The sequence below is a fragment of the Zootermopsis nevadensis genome, unplaced genomic scaffold (genome assembly GCF_977971745.1).
Source record: "Zootermopsis nevadensis isolate Lab colony 2312 unplaced genomic scaffold, Znev_1.0 Znev_ptg000017l, whole genome shotgun sequence".
NCBI classification, from domain to species: Eukaryota; Metazoa; Arthropoda; class Insecta; order Blattodea; family Termopsidae; genus Zootermopsis; species Zootermopsis nevadensis.
The window spans coordinates 16,354,531-16,381,879 of record NW_028259149.1 but is presented as its reverse complement, the minus strand read 5'-3'; the positions used below and the strand labels follow the sequence as shown (position 1 = coordinate 16,381,879).

The following is a 27,349-nucleotide window of genomic DNA, read 5'->3' as shown; positions in this document are numbered from 1 at the left end:
CCGCCTAGGGAATGATTATCGCAACCATCTATCTGTCTTCATTCCACAGCGGAAAACAACTTTTTACGAAGACTTAAGAGAATACAGATCTGCTAACCTCTACCTCTCCTACAAATATTTTTTCTTAAAATTCCCCTTAAAGCCTTAACTGTTGTACCCCTCCAATTAAACGTGATGAGCCAGTTTCATAGGGGCGTTCTGGAAGGCATCATGTTAACTGACCTCAATTTTATTACTGATATAAAATGGTTTCTTGCTGATTTGGGTGCGGTGTTAACAACTGGATGTCCGTTCAAGAGTAACAAGTGGAAAACGTCAGAAGTTCTTAGTGAATTGTCGCTATGGATACCAACAGCAGCCTCAGGGTCCATCGTGTATTGGAAATGGCGTTATTAGTGTTCGTCCTTACTATTTTAAGAACTGATTGTACGCCAGTTTCAAATATTGACAAATCTTCAAACATCACATCGCCGGAAAACGTTGTCACAGTCAACAAGACAAACAGCAGCATGGATTATTCTACAGGCGATTCATATTTAGATGAAGCTTATTTTGGCTGCGTGATAGCTAGAGATATGTCCACGTGTGTCAAATATGAGGCTCTAAAATATATTCATGAGGTGACTTCACCATTTAAAGGATCGAGCGATAATGGTACTTCGAGACGATCAGAGCTCAACTTATGGGGACCTTTAAAGCTTATAGCATTACCACCAAGTGAAGAACCGACAAAAGTTCAGCAAATGTTCTCAGATTCGAGCCCACGGTCCACTGATTCCGAGCTCATGAGATTGTTCCGGTTTACCCTGAGGCAGGTGGAGAGATTCGTCAGAGCATATTCTCTCGCTATTAACGTCCCGACAAGATTGTCTTCAGATGGAGGTGCAGAGGACTTCGAGACACCGAGGATCATTGATGACGATTTCTTCAGTAGCAGTTTAAAAGGAGGTAAGAGTATCGATAAAAGTAAAGCTGATAGTTCCTATCAACAGACTCAACAATTAGTCGATAAACCATAACTGACAGAACTCTCTTCAGATCTGCCCTGAATCGAGGCCGGAGATCGGCTATCCTGATTGAGGATTTTCACGATTTTCCTCAGTCCGTTCATGAAAATTCCGGGATATTACCTTAAATTAAGACACGACCGCTAACTTCTATGTCTTTTTCCAATTATTATGTATTAGTCACTCTATTATTCTACTACCAGAGTCGCAAAGTAAACTTAAAATAAGGAGTATATACATTAAAAAAAACCTAATTTCCCGTAATTCGTAATCACTTCATACTCTATTTAACCTTGTTTCCACTGCAGTTGACAGAACATTGTTAGATAGCCTTCATTTTGTCTTAACAGTTTAGGCAACTTCCCTCTTGTCCCAGCCTCAAGTTTCCCTTTCAAGCGCCACTTTGGTGTTCCTTTACCTTTCGATCTGCAAATTCATAATTCCATGTTGTCTTCCGGGACCTGTCTTACCATTGTCTGTAAGGCCTTATCCTCTCTTCAACCATATTTTCTTCCATACGTGAGAAACACACAGACGATGATATAAATAACCTAACAACTACTTATTGTTATTTCATAAATACAATTAGCAGTAAAATGTAGCGAATAATTTGTTAGGTTAGGTTAGGTTAGATTAGTTGACGTTAGGTTAGGTTAGGTTAGTTTACGTTAGGTTAGGTTAGGTTAGATTAGTTTACGTTAGGTTAGGTTAGATTAGTTTACGTTAGGTTAGGTTAGGTTAGGTTAGTTTACGTTAGGTTAGGTTAGGTTAGATTAGTTTACGTTAGGTTAGGTTAGATTAGTTTACGTTAGGTTAGGTTAGGTTAGATTAGTTTACGTTAGGTTAGGTTAGGTTAGTTTACGTTAGGTTAGGTTAGGTTAGATTAGTTTACGTTAGGTTAGGTTAGATTAGTTTACGTTAGGTTAGGTTCGGTTAGTTTACGTTAGGTTAGGTTAGGTTAGATTAGTTTACGTTAGGTTAGGTTAGGTTACGTTAGGTTAGGTTAGGTTAGGTTAGTTTACGTTAGGTTAGGTTAGGTTAGATTAGTTGACGTTAGGTTAGGTTAGGTTAGTTTACGTTAGGTTAGGTTAGGTTAGATTAGTTTACGTTAGGTTAGGTTAGATTAGTTTACGTTAGGTTAGGTTAGGTTAGGTTAGGTTAGGTTAGGTTAGTTTACGTTAGGTTAGGTTAGGTTAGATTAGTTTACGTTAGGTTAGGTTAGATTAGTTTACGTTAGGTTAGGTTAGGTTAGATTAGTTTACGTTAGGTTAGGTTAGGTTAGTTTACGTTAGGTTAGGTTAGGTTAGATTAGTTTACGTTAGGTTAGGTTAGATTAGTTTACGTTAGGTTAGGTTAGGTTAGTTTACGTTAGGTTAGGTTAGGTTAGATTAGTTTACGTTAGGTTAGGTTAGGTTAGGTTAGGTTAGATTAGTTTACGTTAGGTTAGATTAGTTTACGTTAGGTTAGGTTAGGTTAATTTACGTTAGGTTAGGTTAGGTTAGATTAGTTTACGTTAGGTTAGATTAGTTTACGTTAGGTTAGGTTAGTTTACGTTAGGTTAGGTTAGGTTAGATTAGTTTACGTTAGGTTAGGTTAGGTTAAGTTAGATTAGTTTACGTTAGGTTAGGTTAGGTTAGATTAGTTTACGTTAGGTTAGGTTAGGTTAGTTTACGTTAGGTTAGGTTAGGTTAGGTTAGAAATTAATGTGTGCTTTCAATTTATGTAACACAGACACAGCACATTGAGAAAGAAGTAACATTATCTGCACATTAAAATCGTCCATTAAATAACTAAAATTAAAGAAACAGATTGTGAAAATATTGACTAGCTGACGGATTTCGAATTTATACAGAGGTATCATATTCGAATTTTTTTTAGCACTAAAATAATATTTTAGTTTTGCTTATTAGACTGGAACTTCGTCAAAAACCTCACATAACTAATCGTAATTGTTCAATGATTATTGCATTCAAACATAACGTCAAATCAGACTTTGGCGCGACGTTCATATTTTACATTCTTAAAAATATTCTCTTAAAATAAAAGTTACACCTTACTCGACAATATGGCACGACAGAAACTTTCAGGGCAATGCTTTACTAACAAAAGCAGACACACACACAAGAACATTATAATACTACGAGGTGCGATCGGAAAGTTTCTAGACTGCGCCTATAAAAACCCGTACACTTATCTCAGGTATTAAATTCATCCATCACCCTCGAAGTAGTTCCCCTGGGAGTGAACACAACGATCCCAGCCCCGCTGCCAAGCCTGGAAGCATCCCTGGAAATCTTTCTTTGTCAGCCTGTCAAGCACCATCTGCGATTCTGCCTGAATCTCTTCTATCGTCTCAAATCTCCTTCCCTTTAGCTGAATTTTCATCTTTGGGAAGAGGAAGAAGTCACACGGCGAATAAGGAGGGTGCGGGATGACATGCCTTTAGACTTCGTCCTTAAGAGCTTGATCACATATATTAAATATTTTATCGTATAAAATTAGTGCCGATACTGGACTAGAAATTAATTTTCCTTGCGTCAGAATATGTCTGACCGAGAATGCCTTGTTAAGTCCATTTATTACAATAATTATCACGGTTGAAGATACCAATACCACCTTCCCAGTACCTGTTCAGCATTCAAATAATCTACACGCTACGAACTTTCCCCACCAAAGTCATTTACGTCTTCCTACACCCATGTTAACTTGTGTATCATTTGGTTTCAGTGGCAGGCCGAGGAAAGAAGAAGACGATGATGTATCTGCTACCCCTGATCTCCTTCTTCCACCTGAAAGCACTTCTAGTTCCAATACTTCTGGCGGTCCTGTTCATCAAGAAGGTGCTGATCCTAGCAATTATCTTTCTGCCGAGCTTACTATCACTCGTAAAATGGTGCAAGCCAATGCACCACCAACACACGCCGTGGTACCCGGAGCACGAACCTCACGCCGAATACCACTCAGAGTACTTTCCTCACTATGGTAAGGAGTACGCGAGCCGACGGAGAAGTAGGGAGATCGGGCAGGCCATGGCGTATCAGGCCTACAGAAATGACAAATCTTACTGAGATAAACCTTACGAAATGGAATGGCAGTCAACGCAAAAAGAACGCCTATATTTACTTTTAGTTCTAAAAATTATATTTTGCACATACAGGAATCTGTCCTGTACAGGCCTATAGCTTCTCTCCCCACAAGGGAAATAGTATTAATATTTTGATCAGTGTGTACATGAACAGAATATGTTCATCTGCCCAAAACATAAATTTGTATCCCAGAGTTTGTCGAGTTACAAGGACCATACAATGTCCATATGTAAACAAACAAACAAAAAATTGCGAAATATATGTTTACAGCAGGTTACTTTTTTCTCTTACGTTAATACAGTTTGAAACTCAATGGTGATATGCCACCAATTTATCAAACTTGTAACATAGACTAAATATATATTTAGCGGCATAAAGAGCATTTAAGTATTTATTTATTTATTTAAAGAGTATTTTGTCGGTCAAAGTTCCACGCACAATGTATCATTACATCTCCAGTCCCTTATTCTTAGAATGTTAACAACAATTAAGATAAAGACAGTACAGATAAAACGGATTTACTCTTAAGTAACATACACCCAGTGCAGCCTCTTTCTAACATTCTTAGCATTGCTGTTTTTGAGAAATCCAAAGGCGAACATGTTAAGATGAATTTACTTTCCAAAGATAGTTCATTAGTTATTATTTTATACAGACAGCGCCAGTGTGCCATTTTCGGCCAGTTCGTTGTATCGAGACAGGATGAGTTCTGTAAACAACTTTCGATGTGTGTCTATCGCAAAATTTATAACAGTGGGTTAATAATTAAACCAGTAAATTACTGACTGCGTTGGTTAAGTTCTTAAAATCAACAGCAAGGGAATTTGAAAATAACAGTAAGTTTAAGCGTTAACGCGGAAGATTGTGGAAATTTATATTTAAAGAAATAATTATACACTTACTACGGCAGGAAAGAATATCCAATTTGTTAAGTGTCGACGCATTAGTTTTTATATATAATTCTACAACTTCTTATAAAGACGATGACTTTAATGATTAAGTCAGTACACGATGTAGACTATGTCAGGAATATTCAAGCAATTGGCGGATTATAACAGGTGTCGAAATAAATTTAAGCACTAATAACGTTATTGTAAATGTGTTTTTCATTCAGTCAGTTACTATAAATACAGACACAAAAATCGAACATCCGTAAATCACACGAGAGGTGAGAAGAATCAAGGACAACCAAAATTATTTATTTTCAAGTGAAAGGTGTTTATCTAGACACGATAACAGGAAAACAAATAGTAATAATAACTAATTAATAAATAAAACATAACAATAAATAAGTTAAATTAGTAATTCTAATGTGTGGGCAATGAATTCCGGAGGGGGGCAGAGTGTGTTCAGGATTATTTAAACAAAATCAAAATTTAAAATGTTGCAAAAAAAAGTAAATCACGAAAGATCATGACCATAGATCATAACTTATTTCTAAAACATGTTATTCTCCAATTCTGAAAACACAAGCTTTTGACATGTTCTTCGGAGTACCTATTAATTAGCTTTCTCTAACTGGTTCCAGAACCTTCCAGCTCGGTGCTTACTCTTATGTCAGGAACCTGAACACAGTTCGTGATTCCTTCTATGTTTCTACATTGGGATACTCTACTCTAGGGCGACCTGCACAAATATTCACAAACAACTCAAACACAAGACTCAAGTCACATACTGTGATTAAAACATGATTGTAATTGAAGGCGAAAATTGTCTCAGTTATACGCACCGTTCACAAGAAGAAAGTTTGAAACAAACTGGAGGACACCGCTTTATTACGCGTGTCTCGATAGTGCGAACTGGCATGGCGACTTTTAATTGAGTCAGATTATTATGTTTGGTTTCAAAACTTGCGTATCATTTACCAGCTTTATGTCTGAGTCAAAATGCCGTACTCCTAATTAAAAGCTCAAGTCCCAGTGACAAAGGTAACATAGATTCCTTACTGTGTGCCTGTTACTTATGCACGCAGAATTGTACGAGACCCACGGAACAGAAGACGACTGGACAGAAAACAAACACTACCCGGAAGAAACCCGGAGATCGCGGTACAATCCCCGGCCACAGGGTCATCTTAAACAAGTGTGGTTGGATTTCAATCTGAGGCCTTCCATGGTAGTGACTCCCGAAGAAGTTCCCGCTCTGCACACACTCAGAGAAGACGAAATTAGAGAAGACTGGGGCAGTGGAATACTGAAAAAGTACCTGCCTCACCGGGTAATACAACAGACCAAACGTGGGCACTCCTATGATGAACTGATTGATAGGAATCGAGACCCAACATTGGTGGAAACTCCGCATGAAGTCGAGGAGAGCAGTAAGGGCATATACTACTTACCATCGATGACTCACATCTGGCACAATGACGTACCGCCACAGTACCAAGACATAAAAAGGAGCTTGGATGGTGATTCCTTCAGACAAAGCTGGAGAAATGATCAGTCAAAGGGATTAGGTACAGAATGGAATAAATATCAACGGTCAATAAATTCGCCAAGGAACCTGTTTCAATGGGGGAATGATCATGGTGTTCCGACGTCCGATCATTACACAAGTGACATCAGAAAACATCTTGGAGATATATTCTTGACAGAGTTTAAAGATAATAGCAATATTTTGCCACAGGGTAGGAAATATGAGACATTTTCTTCGTCTGTGGTAACGGAAAAAGAACAGAATGATGCAGAAACCACTTCTGCTGAAGAGGTTCCTCTAGAGAAACCGACAATTGCTAACTCTCGATCGTCCTCCACTAAAATGCAGCTTCAGAACAATCGTCAGAGAGTACAGAAGAAAGATAAACAGAAATGTGATCAGAACAAAGATCATTTCATCTCGAGAACAGACAGTGGCCATGACGCGATCAAAGAGACATCGCTGACAATGTCAGAGATTGACATAAATCATTCATAAACCTTTGAAACGTTGGTAAACTTCTACCAGACTTCACGGCGCTACAACCCAGAAGACAGCCATCTTCGTAAAATAAACAGGTTGATTTTTTTTTTGGGGGGGGGGGTATTTTAAGGGGAAGGTGTGTCGATAAATATTGTACTTCTATCATCTCCTTTACAATTCAAGTTTTCTAATTTTATAATCTAATCGATGGGCATGTTTTTTTAATTTTGCCCTAGAACATGTCATCGCGAAGGTCAGAAGGAATTAGGAAGGACTCAAATTGAATGGTCTGCACCAGGTACTTGCCTATGCTGAGGAGGTTAATTTTCTGGGGGATGGTGTGGGTACCATAACCTAGAATGCAGAAACTCTCCTAGAGGCTAGCAAGGAAATAGGCCTAGAAGTAAATGTAGACAAGACTAAATACATGGGCATAATATAAGATTAACATCAGCAACAACTGCGAAACATAATTATAAGTAACACATCATTTGAAAATGTTTAAAAATTTACGTATCTGGGAACAACAATAACAAGTAGAAATGAGGTCCATGGTGAAATTAAGAGTAGAATACATTCTGGTAATGGTTATTTTCGTTCAATTCAAAAACTGTTATCTCGTTTGCTATCCTTAACATTAAAGATCAGGAAATATAAAACAATAATTTTATCTGTTGTCGTGTGTGGTTGTGAAACATAGTATCTTACCTTGAAGGAAGAACGTAAATTACAAGTGTTTGCTCAGGGAGATATTTGAACCTATGAAGGATAAAATAAGTGAGGGAACTTAAGACTATTACATAACAAAGAACTGCGTGAATTGTACAGGTCATCTATAGTGAGGTCAGTGAAATCTAGGAGGCACCGATGGGCCGAATATGTGGCACGCATGGGGGAGATGCAAGGGGTGCACAGGGAATTTTGGTATGGAATCCTTCTGGAAAACAACCACTGGGCAGACCAGGAAGGATATGGGAGGATTATATCAAGATGGATCTTAGGAAGGTGGGCTGTGAGGATGACAAATGGATGGAGTTGGATCAGGATCATGTCTGGTGGCGGGCTTTGGTGCTTTGGTGTTGTCGGTATTGGATCTGCGGGTTTTGCTACCAGGGAGTTGGTTACTTAGTTTATCAATGGACATCAAATCTGATTTACTCTATATACATACAAATAAAATACTTTTTGAGCAAATAATACATGGACTGCACAGGTTTAATAGGATTACATATCACGGATAACAAGAAGCAATCTACACGCGTGGAGTTTTAAGATTTGTTTGTGTTTTATTGTGAAGTCAGATGACTGACCGTGAGCTCCATACATGATGGACTCGGTGAGTCTGTTGCTAATGGATCTCAGGTCTCTACAGTCAAAACGTACCGACAGAGAACAATACATATAATTTCATATAAGATACGGCAGTAAGAGACTCCCGATTATCCGGGTTGGTTGAGAAATATATTTTCCAGAAATATCGAAACCCTGGATAATCCGCAAGAAATTAAAGAAAAATACGGAAATTTTACAAGTCCGTTATTTTATTTACAGACATACACTACTTAACATTTTAAAGATTTTGCTAATATTAGAGAGAATTTTACATAAATTTTAGTACAGTATACATAACTATTAAAAATATTCTAACGGATAGAAACAACGTTCTATTGTCGCAAACTTCAGGTTTTAACAAAAAATCATTCATGTTAATACGTTAAATAATGTTCATTTCTTTTCAAACGTTCTAACTTACAACAAAGTTTCCTAAATTAATTTCTGATTTTCGTTCAAATCAGATAGACCCCGGATAATCATCAAACCGGTTATTCCGCCCGCAGATTATCGGGCGTCTGCTTTATTTGTAATACGGTACTATATCTTCAAAACGGTCACTGGCTTTCTAGCTTTCGAGGGCGCTGAAGTCACAGGCTATTAGAAGGAATGCTGAGGTCGCACTAACACGTTCTTTTGAATTTGTTCAGCTTATTCTCATATACCAATTTGCTTCAGTTGGGACAACAGTACATATGACAAAACGTATTTTCTATTATAGTTATATTAAAGATTGCAGAGTTTTAATATGAAAGGATATGGCTCCATTCTTGTCAACATATGGCAAGTTCATAATTATTAATCTCGCCTATAAACTATGACGGTGATTAATAAAAAAAAATTGATGGGCCACGTAATTCGTCGAGGGGAGCTGAAAACGCGTAGTCTACAAAATTTAGTCAGAAAACCTGAATGGAAGAATCCAATTGAGAAACAAATGCAAATGGACTGATAATATTAAAAAAGCATTTATATAAACATGTGTGGACTAAACTAAACTAGCTTACGGTATGATCCAGCGATGGTGGAGAATTAATAAAGATAATCTTGGCATTTCATAGCCAATTTCGAAAGTATTTGAAAGGTCCATGTATCATGAAGTCAATGGGGAGAACATATAATAAAACAAAAAGAAACCCATTATGTATTAAAATCTATATACACGAGTCGGAACTTGTTGATATAAATCACTGGATGTCCTGGATGTGCTGGATCATTCTACGCGGTGTAAGAAAGGAATATTTTCACATATTTTGGAGCTACAACATTTTCCATGAAACTTTTCACTTTAACAGTCTAAGATTAATGTTCACGTAAAAATAAAATGAATGTAAACAATATAATGCCGCCACCTGAAACGATGGACATCGGTATCCAATCCACGTATTGATCTGTCCATAGTAAGCGTCTGTGATAGTTTACCCAACATATACATAAAAACATAATTTGGGGGGGGGGGACGGAGGAACTTTTCTGTCACAAAACAGAAACAGGTCCAAATGTTTTAAGTGGCGTTCTTTATGTTTAACTCACTGTATCTTCTGACAGCGTCATTAAAGAAAAAAAAACTTTTGCAGTTCCGAAAGTACTGTAGTCGGGGCGAATATGTGCGCTCCAAATCCGTTGGAATAAGAAGACAAGAGGATCAAAAAGGCGGTAGGAGTAACAGATAAGAATGAAGAAACTGTGCAAGCAGGAGACAATATTTCTCAGTGACAATACTTTGCATTTCGCACAGTTTATGTGTTTATTTTCCTTCTACTCTAAAGATAGTGTCGTAGGCAAAACGTACAGATTCGCCCCCGACTACAGTAAGCGAAGTACAGGTATTTTAATGTAAATTCTTTATAGCTATTAATATTGAGTTATGCTAAATTATATTACGTAATGTATTTCAGTGTTGTCTGTAATGAGCACGAATGATTATAAATTATAAAAGAACAATAAAGTATTTTCTCTGTTGCGTCATATCAACTTATTTCCTTCCCTGATTGCATTAGCTTACGTATCATATGACTCCAAGAATTATTGGCGCAGATACTGAGTTTCTGGTCGTTCATAAAGGTAATATTAAGTCCACAAAAAGAATTCAAGACTCATGCATTACCTGAAACAGGCGTGTTACTTGTAGAAATACAAAAACACTTGGAGCGGATAAATTTGGACAATTTAAACTATGGAACAGTAGCAGTGAATTCTACTCCAAGCCTGGATTATGTTCAGTTTGTTCTGTGTAGGTATTGCCTAGTTCTTTTTTCTGTATTTACAGAAATGCAATTCGCCCAAAACGTAATATAGAGTATTTTAATTTATTTCGCATGTGGAAAGACGATTTGCGATCTTGTAAACTAGTTTCTGTTCGTCTAGACGCAGAGGGCAGACAAAGAATTCTTCGCCCCTGCCAGAAATAAAATCCCCGACTTCCAGCCCGCAGTCAGACAAAACAGACTGAGCTAGCCGAGTTCATCTTCAATTTGAGTATTTATTCAAAATACACACAGAAGTAAATTTCTACCAGACTGCATGGCGTTACAACCCAGAAGACAACCACATTCATACTTTCCGCCCTGAGAACCGTTTTCTACTAAGCTCTTATTTAACACTAATCTGACACTAATTACTGATAGTAATTTATGACAACAGCTTTTATTTCAAATTAGTGATCAATCATTTGGGAAAAATTGGTGTGTATTAAAGTTGCTGGTGTTTTTGTGTGTATCAGATGACTAAATAAATTATTTCTAATCAATAAATAATTTAAATTCGACATGTCAGACAAGCATCTATCTAGCATTAATGCTAATTCAACTCCACAAGTCTGTCAAGTGCTGTTAGTTACTGGGTTTTACGTAATTATTAAGAGTGAGATCAAATGTTACTGTATAGCATGTCATATTGGATTTAATCTTATTTAACATAATAATAATTTATTTACTTGTTAATTTTTTTCTAATTATTATAGAATTAGTATATGTATTTAGTTGACGGAATGTGAAATTTTATATCAGACCCTTATACATTAGACACCTTTATTTAATCGTACAGATAATGTAGCTTCATTTATAATTCATGATTGAATAATAAGTGATTTAAATCTATTATTTAACTTTTAAAATAAAACGAATTTATTTTTTGTTGTTGATGTTCATGGTTATTTTGACAGATGCCGGCAAATTATTGAATGCAGTTTTGATGAAAATACACCGTTAATCGTTGCTTATGGATTCTGAAGAACAAAATAAGGAGATTCAAAACTTATTTCTCAGTGGTCTCGCTCGGAATGTGGTCTGACCAGCTTGTCACTTCTTATTTCAATCAGGTAGTCTACAGACAGATGATGACTGCTCATTGGACGTCACAGCAGACCTACTCGGTATTCGCGAAAGAATTTCAGCTTAAGGGCAGTCACAGCTTAGTGCAATAAGGGATCACGTACCGAAGTTCGTGATCGTTTTAATCAGCACAACAACAACAAACTATGTCACTAACTTCATGATGCAGCGTTTGTCATAAAAAGCTGATAGTTGACCAGACAGTCAATAAATGATTTGTTTTTATGAAATCTGAAGTTTCATTAGAGCGTCTCGAGTAGAAACTCTCACACCATTTTAAGACACACTTAAAATTTACCATACCGTCGATGTGTAGGTCTACCAAATGGTCTCTTCCTCTGTCTTTCTGTCAGATTAAAATAATTCTCATCTTCCCTAGTACCATACAAGTCCCTTCACGTTCATCCTCCCTGATAAATCATCCTGATAGACTATTCATTACTGAAGATTACAAATTCTGAAGCTACAGAAATATCACAAGACTTGAAACTTACACGGCGACTGCACTCGATAAAATCGTCTCGGGCAACAACCCGTGTCAGTTATGGGCAAAAGCCCGTCGTTTCGGAGACCATCTCAACCTCCATCATCAGGTCAACTTCCACATCATTCCCCTGATGATGGAGGAGTCGTCTATGAAACGTTGGGTTTTTGACCACAACTAATACGGTTTTTTATCGACTACAGGAATACATATTACACAGCGTTACAGTATAGGCTTTCTTTACAGACAGAAAACTCGTAAAATGCGTTTCTTGGAAGCCCAGTCTGTTGATATTTAGATTCGGAGGTCTTTATCACCGAAGGATTTCTCGTTTAAAATCTCTTAGACTATGCATCCTTTGCAAAAACGGCATAATGGACCTGAACGTGGGGGACGGAATAACTCAGTCAATTGATTGACTGGATACGATTTCAAAGACCGGGTTTGGATTCCCTACAAGGTAGAGATTATCTTTTTTTGTCAGAAGTCCAGATAGATTCTGTGACCTCCTACCTAGCTTACTGTCGGCCTACATTTCTTACCTCCGGGACAAGGGGGGCCCGACGTGAAGCTGTAACCTCACAAATGTATAATACCGATGTTAAGAATGTATAAAGCATTATCTTAATTTCCCATACGTCCTCATAAGGCTGAACTTTACGTAACATGGCGTTTAACTTTAGATATCAAATATGTCAGTCAGTGGTATATCCAAACGTGAGGGTGTTGAATTGTGAAGAAGGCTGTCTTCTGGGTTGTTGCGCCTGTAGTCTGGTAGAAGTTTATCGACGTTTTACAGGTCCGTGTTGACTCCAACATGTCGCCCTGATGATGGAGGCAGCAAGGACCTCTGAAACATTGGTAAACGTCTACCAGTCTACACAGCGCAACAACCCAGAAGACAGAAATCTTCATATTCATCGCCCTGATGACGGAGGCAGTATGACCTCTGAAACGTTGGTAAACATCGACCAGACTACACGGCGCAACAACCCAGAAGACAGAAATCTTCATACTCATCGCCCTGATGACGGAGGCAGTATGACCTCTGAAACGTTGGTAAACATCTACCAGACTACACAGCGCAACAACCCAGAAGACAGAAATCTTCATACTCATCGCCCTGATGATGGAGGCAGTATGACCTCTGAAACGTCGATAAACGTCTACCATACTACACGGCGGAACAACACAGAAGACAGAAATCTTCATACTCAATACCAATACGTTTTGCTGAATGAACATTTCCGTATCCCAGAGTAACCACTGGCCTTGGATCGGGGAGGCCCATAAAACTCAGATATAAAAGTCAAGATTATTTTGCCCACAGATATTAATTAGGGAACGACAAAAACAGTTGCATACAAACCAAAATAAAAATGTCACGATTAAAAAGTGCATTGACGTTCGTAATTATGGGATCGCTCTAGTTTTTCCACCTATCGCCCACTTCCTGTCACACACCAATTTCAGTCATTACGTCAATTGCAATTATTCCCTACTGGAAGGTCGAACTCCACTGCACTGTATTTACAATGGCTTAATGGCAGTCAAAAGGTGACGCAGAACATAAAAACACGATCTGTCTTTCAAATTATTAGTATATTATATTTCCATCTGTTGTCCTGTTCCTTAAAGTGGACTAATAAAAGAAAAAATTCTTGCTACGCCCTAAGGACGCCCTTGGGCTGTTGGGGAGGCATTACTCCTACTCATTCTTGACCGCAGCGCTAAGGACAGCAGCGGTACAATCGTATAACAACCAGATAATCAATGTCAGACACCAGAGCCTCCAGTGAGCGCGGCACGAATCACCATGCACAGCAGTTTTCTTAACTACTTAATGGGGTTATGGCGGGCAAACCCGGTAAGGTCGCTGAAGTCTCAGATTAATTAATATAAGGAAGAGTGACGTCGCCTAGCAACTAGATCTGTTGAACGAATAATGTTTTCTTATTGTACAACTTTCGTCCTTGGTAGAGGACATAATACATACCACCCAAAGTCGTACTACAAATGCCAGTGTTTATATCTAAATTCATTTTGTCAAATTATAATTATTTTATTTTCTTTCTCAAATCCAATTGTTATTCTACTGAGGATGTTAAAGAGATTTAAACTGTGACGTCATGAAGTAGATCTTTCGTATCCTACAGGGAGAACATTCGGTTTAACTTACTTCTTACGAATAAGATCATTATCGTGTTTAATTAAATAAAAATAAAAACACTTTAAGGCTAATGGATCCTGTTATTCTTGAATCAATGTCAAATGGCGAAGAAATTTTTAGTTATTTTGCCCGAATTTATAACTTGTGTTGGGCAAGGCCGTGGTCTAGGCAACACGGAGATTTCCTCCGTGGCATCCCAACAATTACTCCATTCACACACAGAAGAAGGCAATGGCAAACCACTTCTGGATCATCTGCCAAGAACGTATATGAACAGGTCCCAGTCCGAGAAAAGGATGGAAGGATCCTGTTCATATGGACCTGTCGTCAGACAGAACACTAAATAATAATAAGATGAGGTGGTCTAGCGGTTAGAACGCTGGCCTTGTAATCCTGGGGTCTCGGGTTCGATTCCCGGCGGTGCCCGAATTTATAACTTGTGCTGGACAAGGCCGTGGTCTAGGCATCACGGAGTTTTCCTCCGTGGCGTCCCAACAATTACTCCATTCACACACAGAAGAAGGCAATGGCAAACCACTTCTGGATCATCTGCCAAGAACGTATATGAACAGGTCCCAGTCCGAGAAAAGGATGGAAGGATCCTGTTCGTATGGACCTGTCGTCAGACAGAACACTAATAATAAATAAACCGCCCACAATTTGCGTATTATATTACGCGTTCTTTGAACAAGACACACAAACAGAACGCATTCACGACAGGGCGTGGTTTGGATGCAGTATATACATCAAAAGTACGAAACGAATTTCCAACAAGTTTAGTAATGTCCGGGGCGACTTGAATTTTATTTCACACAAGTTGTATATAATCCCCACTTTTGCGTGAAACCTAAATATAACTTTACAGATTTTCTCAAAAACGTATCGTCGTATAAATGATGCTTACTCTGAGTAGAGACCTTTATCTGACGGGCTCATCTGAGAATCAGATACGGAATAGGCCTCGCTATTAACAAACCAAACAATGAGTATAGCAGAGACATAGCGTTGCATAAGGGCATGAATTAGTTTCTCCATATTTCCTTCAAGATTTCGTGGGCCATAATAAAATGAATATATACTGTACCATGTGATTGGGCGTTTTGAAGTCTGCGCGGAACCTTGTGGCCGAGGTCTAATTAAATAATCTCACAGCCAGTAAAATCTATAATAAATACATGGTAGGTTAATAAATAATGTAACAAAGATAATAAAATATTCACTGAGAATTAATAACACAACCGTTTATACAAAAACTCATAACATTACAACGTCCAAATCCAAGAGAAATGTCGCCACTCGCCTGTCGTCTGCTTTGATTCCAACTTTAGGCCACTGTCACCATTTTTAGAAAATATATTAGAATTATGTTAAAATCAAGAAACACGTGTTGGAAGAAGAAACAGATGAATGTAGGTAGCTATCTTCTGGATTGTAGCGTCGTGTAGTCTAGTTTACCAACGCTTCGGAGATCTTAGCTCCCTCCATCATCAGGGAGACTCGATTCAATGAGTCTTCTACCAGACTACACGGCGCTGCAACCCAGAAGATAATCATCTTCGAACTCACCGCCGTGAAAACCTCAAATCATACAAACATGAAGGTCGTTTACTCCTACAAGGTGATACGGCATTATAACCCGGAACAAGAAACATTGAACCTCAAGACAGACAAAATAAAAATCTCAAATATAACTCGTTCACCTGGTAAGTTCAGTGCCCACTGATATATCCTTGTTTTATCAAAGTAACGGATTACTGCATTATCCACTTGGCTTCCAGCCTTCGGAAAGTTAAACAAGAGTGTAATTCGAACATGTTTAACTGCATTCCTTTACCGTACATTCAAATAAGGTAATACCTCTGCATTACATAGAGGCTACACGTACCTATATTCATTAGTATGCTATTAGTATGAAATTACCAGCTTTAGGACACGCTGTTATGAATTATTTAAAGCTCTTCAGATTCCTAAGTACTCCGGGATACATACAATAGATCGCTTAATTGAATTCTTAATCCTTATTGGATGAGACATCAATCCACAGTACAGGAATTTGACTGGTTCTGGAAATGGATAGGGAGGCAGGCAATAAGTTTCATAATTTTCCGTAATAGTACATTAAATTATGACACGACCACTTCCTTCCATATAATTTCCAGTTCATTATTTATTAATTATTATATCATTCGATGCTATATAGTATGCGTTGTTAAACAAACCATAACAAATAAAACGCATTCCTAACTCATTTCAGATTTATCTGCCGGAAAGTCAGAATTTTATTATTTATTTCGATGTAAGCAAAAGACTGGCCTCTGTATAAGTCTTATCCTCTATTGTAAATAACGGACCCATAGTTCAGAATCTCAATAAAAATTTGTATTTATTTAGCTCCGATAAAGGAATACTCTATCTTTACTTGGATACTGGGAACGACCCGTTCTTCAAGTGCCTGAGCACTGCGGGTCCAAACTTTATCGTCACCTTTGACCTAGACTTTCGGTAGGACTCCTTGGATGAGGGATCGACCCGTCGCAAGACCTCTGTACACAGGACAGCACAACACAGAAAAACTTGGACGAACATCCATGGCTTGAGTGGGATTCGAACCCACGGTCCCAGCGACCAAGCGGCACAAGGCCCACGTCTCAGACAGCGCGGCCACTGTGACCTCACTCTATTTTTACTGACCCCAAAACCTGCCATTAGAGAACATCTTCAGCCAACGCAAAATTTATTTTACAATAATTTTCAATGTTTTCCTAGTAGTCTGTACAGTTCCGTTTTTCCGATTAAAATTTTGCATGTATTTTACGTCTCGTCAAGCGTGTGACGGGGTTGCACAATTTCACCCTTCTTAACCGTCTCGTGCATTTTTCTCATGTCGAGAGGCAGTGTACGGCCTTTCAGGCGTAATAAGAAAACCAGATGTGAACTAATGAAATTAGTGTTCATCGGAAAGAGTGGCAATGACCTAATGACCTGGTCAGTCGGATAAGTGAAACAACAAAAATTATCGCGGATATAAGTGAGAGTTCTACTACTCATCAGATTTTTTGAATTCATAACATTCTAATGAGAAAAAAAAAATTGGAGTACAAGACTTATTAAAATGTTACAATATTTTATTTTCCGTCTATACACAAACTTAAAATAACGTTGTTTAAAATTACTTAAAATTATAACATTCTCAGTAGATACTGCATCTTGTTATATTTTTTGTATTGTATTGTATTTGCAGTATCTACTGAGAATGTTATAATTTTAAGTAATTTTAAACAACGTTATTTTAAGTTTGTGTATAGACGGAAAATAAAATATTGTATCAATAAAACACAAACATGACGCAATTAAGATATAAATTATTAAAATGTGTTTAAATAAAACCTACAGTAAAGTCACGTTTCCTATTCTAAATTTGCCAAAACAAGGAGATGCTTTATCAGCATTGCTTTTAAACTTTGACATAGTATTTCCCCCCCCCCCCCGCAAAACACTGGAATTTACCTGACAGTTGACAAAGAAAAACCAATAAGAACATCGATGTAAAATATGACTGATCACCAGTCTTCCTTCGCATTCGAGGAAGTCCCGGTAATGTGCCTTGGGCTCGAAGATAGGCTATCCTGACTGAAAATCTTCTCAGTCCCTCAAGGTAAACACCAGGTAATTTCTTGAATGAGACCACAACAGTTTCCTTCAATATCCTTTACAATTCATTATTCGTTCAACATCCTGAAATTCAACGCTTTTCAGTCTGGTCTACTGACAGCGTCATTAAATAAACCACAGATAAATAAATAAATAAAAGAGAGACAGATGAAAATAAACAAAAGGAAAGAGTCGGATAATTTATTGACTGGCTGAGCAACTCCGTTTCATGGAATCAGTCACTTAGCAGGAGTTCATTATTACATGACTGGCATACGGGACGTACTGGAGTGAAATTATTTATTTGCTTTAAGACATAAGTACAGGGTTATTCATAATTCCCTGACACATTACAAAATATCGCTATTCTTCAATGGTGCAATGGATGGTAACATAGGACATGCCGATAGAAAGATAAACTCTCCAAGTTTATTTTACATTCCTCATAAATGCTCAATAACCACGCGCTGCGTCGTTGGCCACCCCGATCACCTGACTTGACGCCATGTCATTTCTTCTTATGGGGGTACGTTAAGGACCAGGTCTTTGTACCACCTCTGCTACGGGATCTGCCTGAGCTGCGGAGACAAATCATCGCTGTCATCTCACAAATCGATCGTGACGTGCTGCAGCGCGTATGGACGGAAATGGATTATAGGCTTGACGTCTGCCGCGTCACGAAGGGCGGACACATAGAACATTTATGAGGAACGTAAAATAAACTTGGAGAGTTTCTCTTTCTATCGGCACGTCCTATGTTACCATCCATTGCACCATTGAAGTCTAGCGAATTTCTGTAATGTGTCAGGGAATTATGAATAACCCTGTATATTAAAATCATAGCGAGTTTTGGAAGACAGATGCGCTTCCAATTATGGACATATCGGGCAACACGTGCTACAAACACAACCATTATGTCTGCTTCTAATAAATCACCATTGCGACGTGCCACCAGGATAAGTTCTGCTACGTTCCTCCCTTATCGAGTCCTCTCAGCCAACCAGTGACACATTCTTTGCCTGTTGATGAACCCTCTCGGCCTTGAAGCCTATGACACGAACATTCCCTCGCGTGAATCAGAATCATAGTTTTCAGGCATCTCCCTTTATTCCTCTTTAAGGAAGAAACACTATCCCAATATTCAACCAGAAAGACAACGATTTGCTGGTAACCCGGCTGAGATTCGATCCGTGTTTCTCTCGAGTCAGAAGCGAGGCACTTATATTACGAATATATAAAAATGTTTACGTACTCTTATGTGTTTTGTACATGTACGCGCAAATATTTATATATGAACATGTGTAAGTAAAAACACTTTCGATTCAGTCACTGGAAAATTCTTTTTCGTTTTCAGTCCGTGCCGTGCTGGCCACGTAAAATACCGCTCTTGAAAGCACTGCATATTTTGGTCTAGATGTATCTGGTGTTCTAGAAGAGCTGTTAAACAAACACGTGCTATCACTGACACTAATACGTGTTTTTTTAAAAAAAAATACATTAGTTTTAAGTATTTTATTTTCAAGGAAATTACCTATACTAGCGAAGAGTTTTTTCGAATTTAAATCAGCATGAAAAGGGTCACTACATTTAAAGACAAAACAGACACGGCGTATTAGAACATGAGAATTGTATCTAGAAATACTTAAAACTGCATGAAAGTAAACCACAGCTGTATTGTATTTCAGAACTAGATGATGGATAAACAAACTGTAATTTTAAAATAATATGCATGCCGGGTATTCGGTTAATAAACCCACAAACGTTTCTTACAGAATGCTTCTGTCTTACTGTTAGAACAACACAGAGTATTTATTTATGTATATAGGTCAATAATCTGTACTACGTCTAAACAGGTGACTGGATAGTAATCTATGATTAAATGGGGCACTAGGCCACCACTGTGTTAATCCAGGATATCAGAGGAAAACCTCAGTAGACAGCCCGTGCACAGTCCGAGTTTTAAATCAGGAACCTCTGTTCCTCGGTTGATTTGCCGCTTAAGCAACCTGTTCTTTCCAATATTGTTTGATGTCTAAACTAATTAACCAACCAACAAATTACACGTAACCAAATTCATGATACCGGGTTTTCATAGTATCGATGACGAAATTTTAGGTTACATAAGCAGAAATTTAAATTATTTACTGTTTAAGGAACACCCTGTAAATAAAATAATTTATTCACCATGGATGAGGAAGTCGTCGGCCTCTAATGTCGTTTTCCACTTCAACACTCTGGTTAATATTCGCTATTGGCTCTACATACTAGGTCGGAGCTTGAACATACTTGCAGATGGCTGTCCCTTAGAATTGTATAGTTTGGCCTAATTAGCGAAACAATTTTGATTCCTGCCAAATGAACTGGCTCAGATTGCATCCAATTGTGGTCTTCAACGGCGTTGAACCTTCGGTTGTACTACACGATAATTTGTTAGTACCAGGGACGATTCTATAAGTAGGTTTCTAGGCTTATGGTCTGATATCAGAAGTTTAAAAATGCAAAAGTATTTCTTTGCATTATAATTTAAATGTAAAGAAAGTTCTGTAACTGCCATGACTTGCATGCTGAAGTTACAACTCTTTGTAATGAAAATTATTCTCTGCGTGCCTCAAACGTCATGTCATTACTGACAAATTACCACTTCTTGATAAATGACATCTGAGATACGTCAGAATTGAGGTGAAAATATGAAAGACCACTTACACAAAACACACAAATAATAATAATAATAAAAAAAAAAATAGGTGTGGAAGTACGTAATTTTTTTTTGGAATGTTACTTCACATGTTTTCAAAAGCACAACACATCAAATTAAAATGCATCTAAAAATTCACACCATTAAAACACTTTCAATTAAAAATTATTTGCCCGGACCAACGAGCAGTCAGGTTTAGCTGGACCATTTTGCGAGTCAAATTTATAAATTCTAGTTGATCTGGTTGGAAGTTAGCATAATGGATAGCAATAACATTACAACAAAATTACTCAGTCACTGAACAAGAATACAAAAGCCATGTACCCTTTACCAAGGATTTAAATTTAGTCGAAACACGTAGCACGTTTTTCCGCTTTTAAACCACCTGATACGGTTGGTCACCCGAGAAGAATTTATTACAATTAATATTCTCAATTGAATAAAAATTTACTTGGATATTATCCATCGTCTAGTAATAAAACGTAAAAAACGTAAAACGACGTTTCGGAGATGGGGCTCTATCTCCGTCTTCAGGTTCCTACTCAGTTGGGCCCAACTCTATCTAGTGGGCCCAACTGTGTAGGAACCTGAAGACGGAGATAGAGTCCCATCTCCGAAACGTCGTTTTTACGTTTTATATTTACTAGACGATGGATAATATCCAAGTAAATTTTTATTCAATTGACTCTTCACCATCGTCAAGAAGTTTTAGATTTGATATTAATATTCTCGTTAAATTATTTCATTCAAGGTCTCTGCATCTTAGATTTACATTCGTAGGATTAATAATAAATACAGAATTGGAAACTCACGAGAAATCTCAGAATAGCTGATCTCCAGAACAAGATTTAAATCCGTGACCTCCCAAATTCAATGCAGATTTGATTCCCACTTTGCTATTTTAGAATAAGAATGGGTCTGGAGAAAACGTATGTAGGTCCACAGAATACATTAAAACGAGCACATGGCCAAGACTTTCTGTTCAACGCCGTTTCACTGTCCCAGTTTTAAAAACAAACTGCCCGTTAACACAATACGTCAACACCATAATCGGTAGAGTTTAACATGACCCAACTTCAAAGTGCACTTTCTCGTCATTGAGAACAATAATAAAGGGAAGCGACTGTGAACTGCATTCAATCCTTTTTACACCGTCAATCATCGTGACAGGAAAATTAAGTGTGTGTAGTTTAGTAATTCAAGTCCCCGATATATATTTTCTTCTTTTGGTAAGCAGACTTTCAATTAAGTCTAACCCTGAAACTGCTTCGTGGTTTGTTGAGGATATCACGGCAGCGAGTATGAAAAAATTGCGACGATGGAGGCAGCAAGCACCTCTGAAACGTCGGTAAACTACCAGAATACACAGCAACAACGCAGAAGACGACATTCTCCAGTTGACATTTTTCTCCTATCTTTCAGACAAAATACTAATACCAAAACACGCTAATGGACATGACTCTAAGTTCCATTCGCCTCCCATCCAGACAACTTAACCTTCTAATATCTAACTAATTCTCTGTTGATAGAACCCGAAGACCACTGGCACTACCTCCAATGGTCATCTAGTGGTGATGTTAAAAAGGCACGATTAGATCACTAGACTACTTATAGAGTTGTAAAATGTGGGGCAAATCCCACTTAAAAGTATGGTTCATAACAGCGCACATTTTATGATCTTTTAATTCCATTAAATACTTTACAGCATTGGTTTTCAACCTGGGGTACGCGTACCCCCGGGAGTACGCGAAGACATCTTAGGAGGTACGTGAAATTTAAAAAAATATATTATTTTATGATAAACACTGAATAATCAGTAATGTAATTTATTTAATTTACTTTAGATGTAGATTATATACTATGTATAACTTGAATTATACACCAACAACTTTGGGGGTACAAAGTTTAAGAGAAATTATATCTGGGGGTACGCGAACAAAAAATTGTTGAATACCACTGCTTTAGAGGATAACAAATTATTCAGGAAGTAGATAAATAAACTGTATGCTCAGTGATGAGTTGCAAAGTTAAATCTGTAAACAAAACAGCACATTTATATTACCGGGGTTTGAAAGTTTATCGCCCAAATAGAGGGCAGACTGAGCTTAAAAAACCTGTCGCGAGATTGAAACTTGTGGTTTCTTCCTCACAGCTGTCTGATTATAGGGAAATCTTCCCCCTGAGGGGGGGCGTGTTGTTTTTATGAAAAACTTTTTTTAACGAAAAATAGAGAAACATTTTTAACATCCTTTCCTTGGTTGAGGCAGTTTAGTTGTCTTACAGTGCTGTAGAATTCAGGCCATATATTTTATTACAGTTTTTTTTTAAATTAAATGCATTGCATAATATATACTAAATTATAAAAAAATGTATACTCATAGCTAAATTTTATGTCAAATCTATTTGTTTGCACTTGTTCTGGAAGGCGGGGGGGGGGGGCATTGAAATTTATTAAATGTTTTAAAGGGGGAGCAAGGTATAAAAGTTTGAGAACCTCTGATATAGCATCCTGCTGATCACCAGTGGGAAATCGTCGGGTTATATAGTTTTTTGGAGACTGCCATGGAACTACGGGAAGATTGTTTACACGCCATAATTTATATTTTTTCGCGTCATAATTCCAGCGGAGCGCCTATTAAAATAGCTCTGCTCGTCCGTCCTTCTATCGAGAATGGCTTAACGGAATTTCATAAAATGCGATACTGGGGAGGTTTTGTATCTAATTACTCCACACATTTCAATTTCGGTTACGATCACATAGAAATAAAAGTTCTATACGTGCCTTCCTGCGCGGAGGTGACTAGGTGGTTAAATCCTCTGCTGCTATTGACACAGGTGAGAGGTGTAACATAACTTGTAAACAGTGATAAACCTTTTATACACATAAATACACGACACGGAGTAATAGAAGTCAATTATTTTAAACTTTTTTTTGTAGTTTACTTGGGTTTCCTAAGACATTCATAACTCCTTGCAAATTGTCAGGTATGTGAAATTACTTTTCTTAAATAATATTCTATGATATAAAAAATATATTAAAATTAGCCGTCAATCACAATATAATATTATTAAAAGATTAAAATATAATTTTACGTTCCCTATCGAGTACTCGATTTACATGTGGAACATACACTACATGTTTCGGCTATATATAGCCATCATCAAAAATTATCATTAAAAATCAGTAAAAAATCAGTAATTCAGTGAAAAGTTTAAATACATAACACCTGATGATGGCTATATATAGCCGAAACATGTAGTGTATGTTCCACATGTAAATCGAGTACTCGATAGGGAACGTAAAATGATATTTTAATCTTTTAATAATATTATATTGTGATTGACGGCTAATTTTAATATATTTTTAATACTATATAAATCACAATATGACGCATCTACAATATCTTAATATTCTATGAGTTCATAAGTCCATTATTCCATTTTTCTCAGACATTTTTATACCTTGTCCTCGTTTTTCTATTAGCTTCTTGATATGTCATAAACAATCTTCCTTGTATCTGCATCTACAACATCCTTCAAATTATAAAAGATGGAACATCATTTCATATTTTTCTTCCTCAGGCAAAGCGGGTTTAAAATCGTCTGCACCTCTCCTCACTTCACCCATGAAATGTCGATTGAACGTTGTCTGCAACTTTCACTAAACTTACCTTTACCACACGTGTTCCGATGCCTTAACCTTGTCTTACAGAAGCTACTTTACATACGTCTGTATTTTCGCCTCGTTTGTGTCAATACTGAAAATAAACAAACCTAACCTCAACATTTGTTTAGAAGACAAAGGTAACGGTCCAAATGGACGGCTGCATAGCTTTTCGGATGCGTAACAACATATAGCCAGTTACCGGGCATTGAAAAATGTAATATTTCCCCAAGTTTGTTCCAAATTGGTCCTATACTTTAACGTGAATTTGGATTACTGTTCCAAGATACGTCTATTTTAATCTGTGTGTGAAAACAACACAAAGGGGTTAATGCGAGGAAACAAAAACACTTTTACATCGAAAAGACAAATTAATAAAATTTAAACTACAGGGATGAAAAAGATTTTGAGTAATTAGAATTAAAAATTAAGAAATCATGAATAAAATATAGAGGGAATAAATGAAAGATTTATAAAGAGTAAGAGAACGAGTTATCAGCCAGAAAAGAATCACTCAATTAGGCCTATCAACAAAAAAATGTAAGAGTTCCAGTAGAACCGATAAACAGATTGAGAAAACGAACATGAAACAGCCTAGTTCTTGATAGAAGATTATAACATTATACATAGAGATAAGACTAGTAGGCTATATCGATGGATAAATATCTGTGTTAGAAATTTCTTTGCTATATTTTTTGTTCATTATTTTGCAGTTCGAACTATTCATTAAATAATCGTGTCTTGACTGCTTACACGCGTAATTCCATTGTTTTATAGGCTCTTAATTTAATCCAAATTTCTTTGATAGGCTACAATGAAAATTACGTGCCTAAACGATCGCTCGTCTAAATATTGTTTTAAAAATCGGTTCTTACCCCCAAGAAAATACACCGCATTTATGAGAAATTTTGTTTATTTAGACACAGCGAGCCGTACTCTGTCAGTGACATACCCAGTAACTGAAAGACAACTGGTACACATAGCCTACTACTGGCCTCTGAATTTGTATTTAGGCGGCGACTGGTAAGTGGTGTTAAAATAGTCGGCTCATTTCTAACCAAGCTTTCTACTTCGCTAGACCATTACATCAGAATCGTAAAACAAGGGCGCACAGCGACCAGTAGACGACACATCCAAATTGAAACGCAAGTTCTTTGAAAATTTTAAATTGCATTTTGTTACCCGGGGCGTAAAATAATTCAATTCGACCCGAAGCATGGATCAAAAACACTGGCTCACACAAAGATGGAAATCCGTTTAAGACTGCCTTGGGCAGTAGGCCTCTTTGCGGTCATCAGACACGGAACAAATCTGTGCCATCATCTCTCGCCGATACAATTCATTATTATGGCAGAAGGGGTTATTCAATTCTGGAAATTCTCAACGTCCATACTAGATGGTTAGCTACACGTTGAAGCATCTTAAACGCCCAGGGAAAGAGAAATCTACGACCCAGTTCAAAGACCGGGACTGATAAGTTCATAATGGGTCGATCCAGCCATTAATACTGTCTGGTGACACCAGACACATTTTTAGCTGCATACTTAATTACGCTAAGATAGTGTAGTTGCGTCATATTGTGATTTATTAAATTAAAATTAAATTATTTGGTTATTCCGTCAAATCACAATGTATTTAAAATAAGATAATTAAAATAATTAAAATATCATTCTGTGTTCCATATCGAATTGTAAATCAATTATTCGATATGGAACACAATGATATTTTAATTATTTTAATTATCTTATTTTAAATACATTGTGATTTGACGGAATAACCAAATAATTTAATTTTAATTTAATTACGCTAAAAAAATAAGTTTTTGCGTTTGCATTTCTGAATTTTTAAGCACGAAGTGCATAACGAGGGGAGATGGTGTATGTCCTTGGTTGCGGAAACTTTCTTCGTCGAAAATCGCATAGGAAAGCAAACGGTAAACTCATTTATAAATTCCGTCTACTTCAGGGAGAATTTTAAACAACGCAGGGTCGCATGCAAAAGTGGTCAGTAGAAATGTTTAAATTAAGAGCTGGTTTAAACTGTCTTTTTTTTTTTGCTTTTATCCTTGGGTTGTTCTAATTCGCTACATAAATAATAAAATAAACGAAATAAATAGTATATATTTATTTTCACAGTCTATACACAAACGTTGTAATTAAATGATGTTAAAATTATATAATATTAAAACATTATGTAGTATAAAATATTATATTTTGGCGCTTTTTATCGTAAATACGATTTTACAAAATATAATATTTTATACTACATAATGTTTTAATATTATATAATTTTAACAACATCATTTAATTACAACGTTTGTGTATAGACTGTGAAAATAAATATATATTTAGTCAACACAAACATGACGCATTTAAGCTACAAAATGAAATAAATAGTAACTAATTACTCGACTGACTCACCGAATAACAGATAACAAATTAACTTTATTACACAGAGTTGCCATTACAAGTACAGATGTTCCTTCGGCTGATGAGACTCACATGTTGACACTAAGTTAAGAAAGACTTGCCATTCGACAGTGTTCTGAGCCATATCAGTGCAGTTTCTATAACCAATGACAATTTTCCAAAGACAAATCTTCATACAGCGTTTTACTATCGTTCAGGTCCACTGTTACTGACGATTAATAATTTCATCTACTCTGCCAGAAGAACATTGTACAACCTTTTGCATGCCTGCTGACAGTCGGATGCCTAGAAGTCAGCAGTCGATCCTCTGGGTTGTGAGACTGAGCGGACTTACTCGTAGATACCGACGTTTTGGAGAAGCATATTTTCAGCCCTGAAGATGGCGATAGTATTTTCATCCGGAACGTTGGTGTCTACTACAAGTTCACACAGCGTTACGACCCTGAATACCAACACTGACAGATGAAACATGCTGCTTCTGTTACCACGAGAGTTCTGCCTTATTTTCAATAGAATATCCTAACAGTAATTGCCTTCATTAGTTTATATTTCCATAATACGATATAATGTCTATAGATGAAAACTGTGTATAAAGTGAAAT

The 27,349-nt window shown here is 37.1% G+C and overlaps 2 protein-coding genes across 4 annotated transcripts in view; one reads left to right on the top strand and one right to left on the bottom strand.

Annotated features, from left to right (window-relative positions):
- LOC110831453 (uncharacterized) overlaps positions 1-27,349 on the bottom strand; it is a 65,619-nt gene that overhangs the window by 22,607 nt on the left and 15,663 nt on the right. The window lies entirely within an intron of this gene.
- Positions 213-10,291, top strand: LOC110831452 (uncharacterized). The gene is made up of 3 exons (XM_022067462.2): positions 213-948; positions 3,735-3,989; positions 6,066-10,291. Exons 1-3 carry the CDS (start codon positions 342-344, stop codon positions 7,004-7,006), a joined length of 1,803 nt encoding a protein of 600 aa, XP_021923154.2. The 5' UTR covers positions 213-341; the 3' UTR covers positions 7,007-10,291.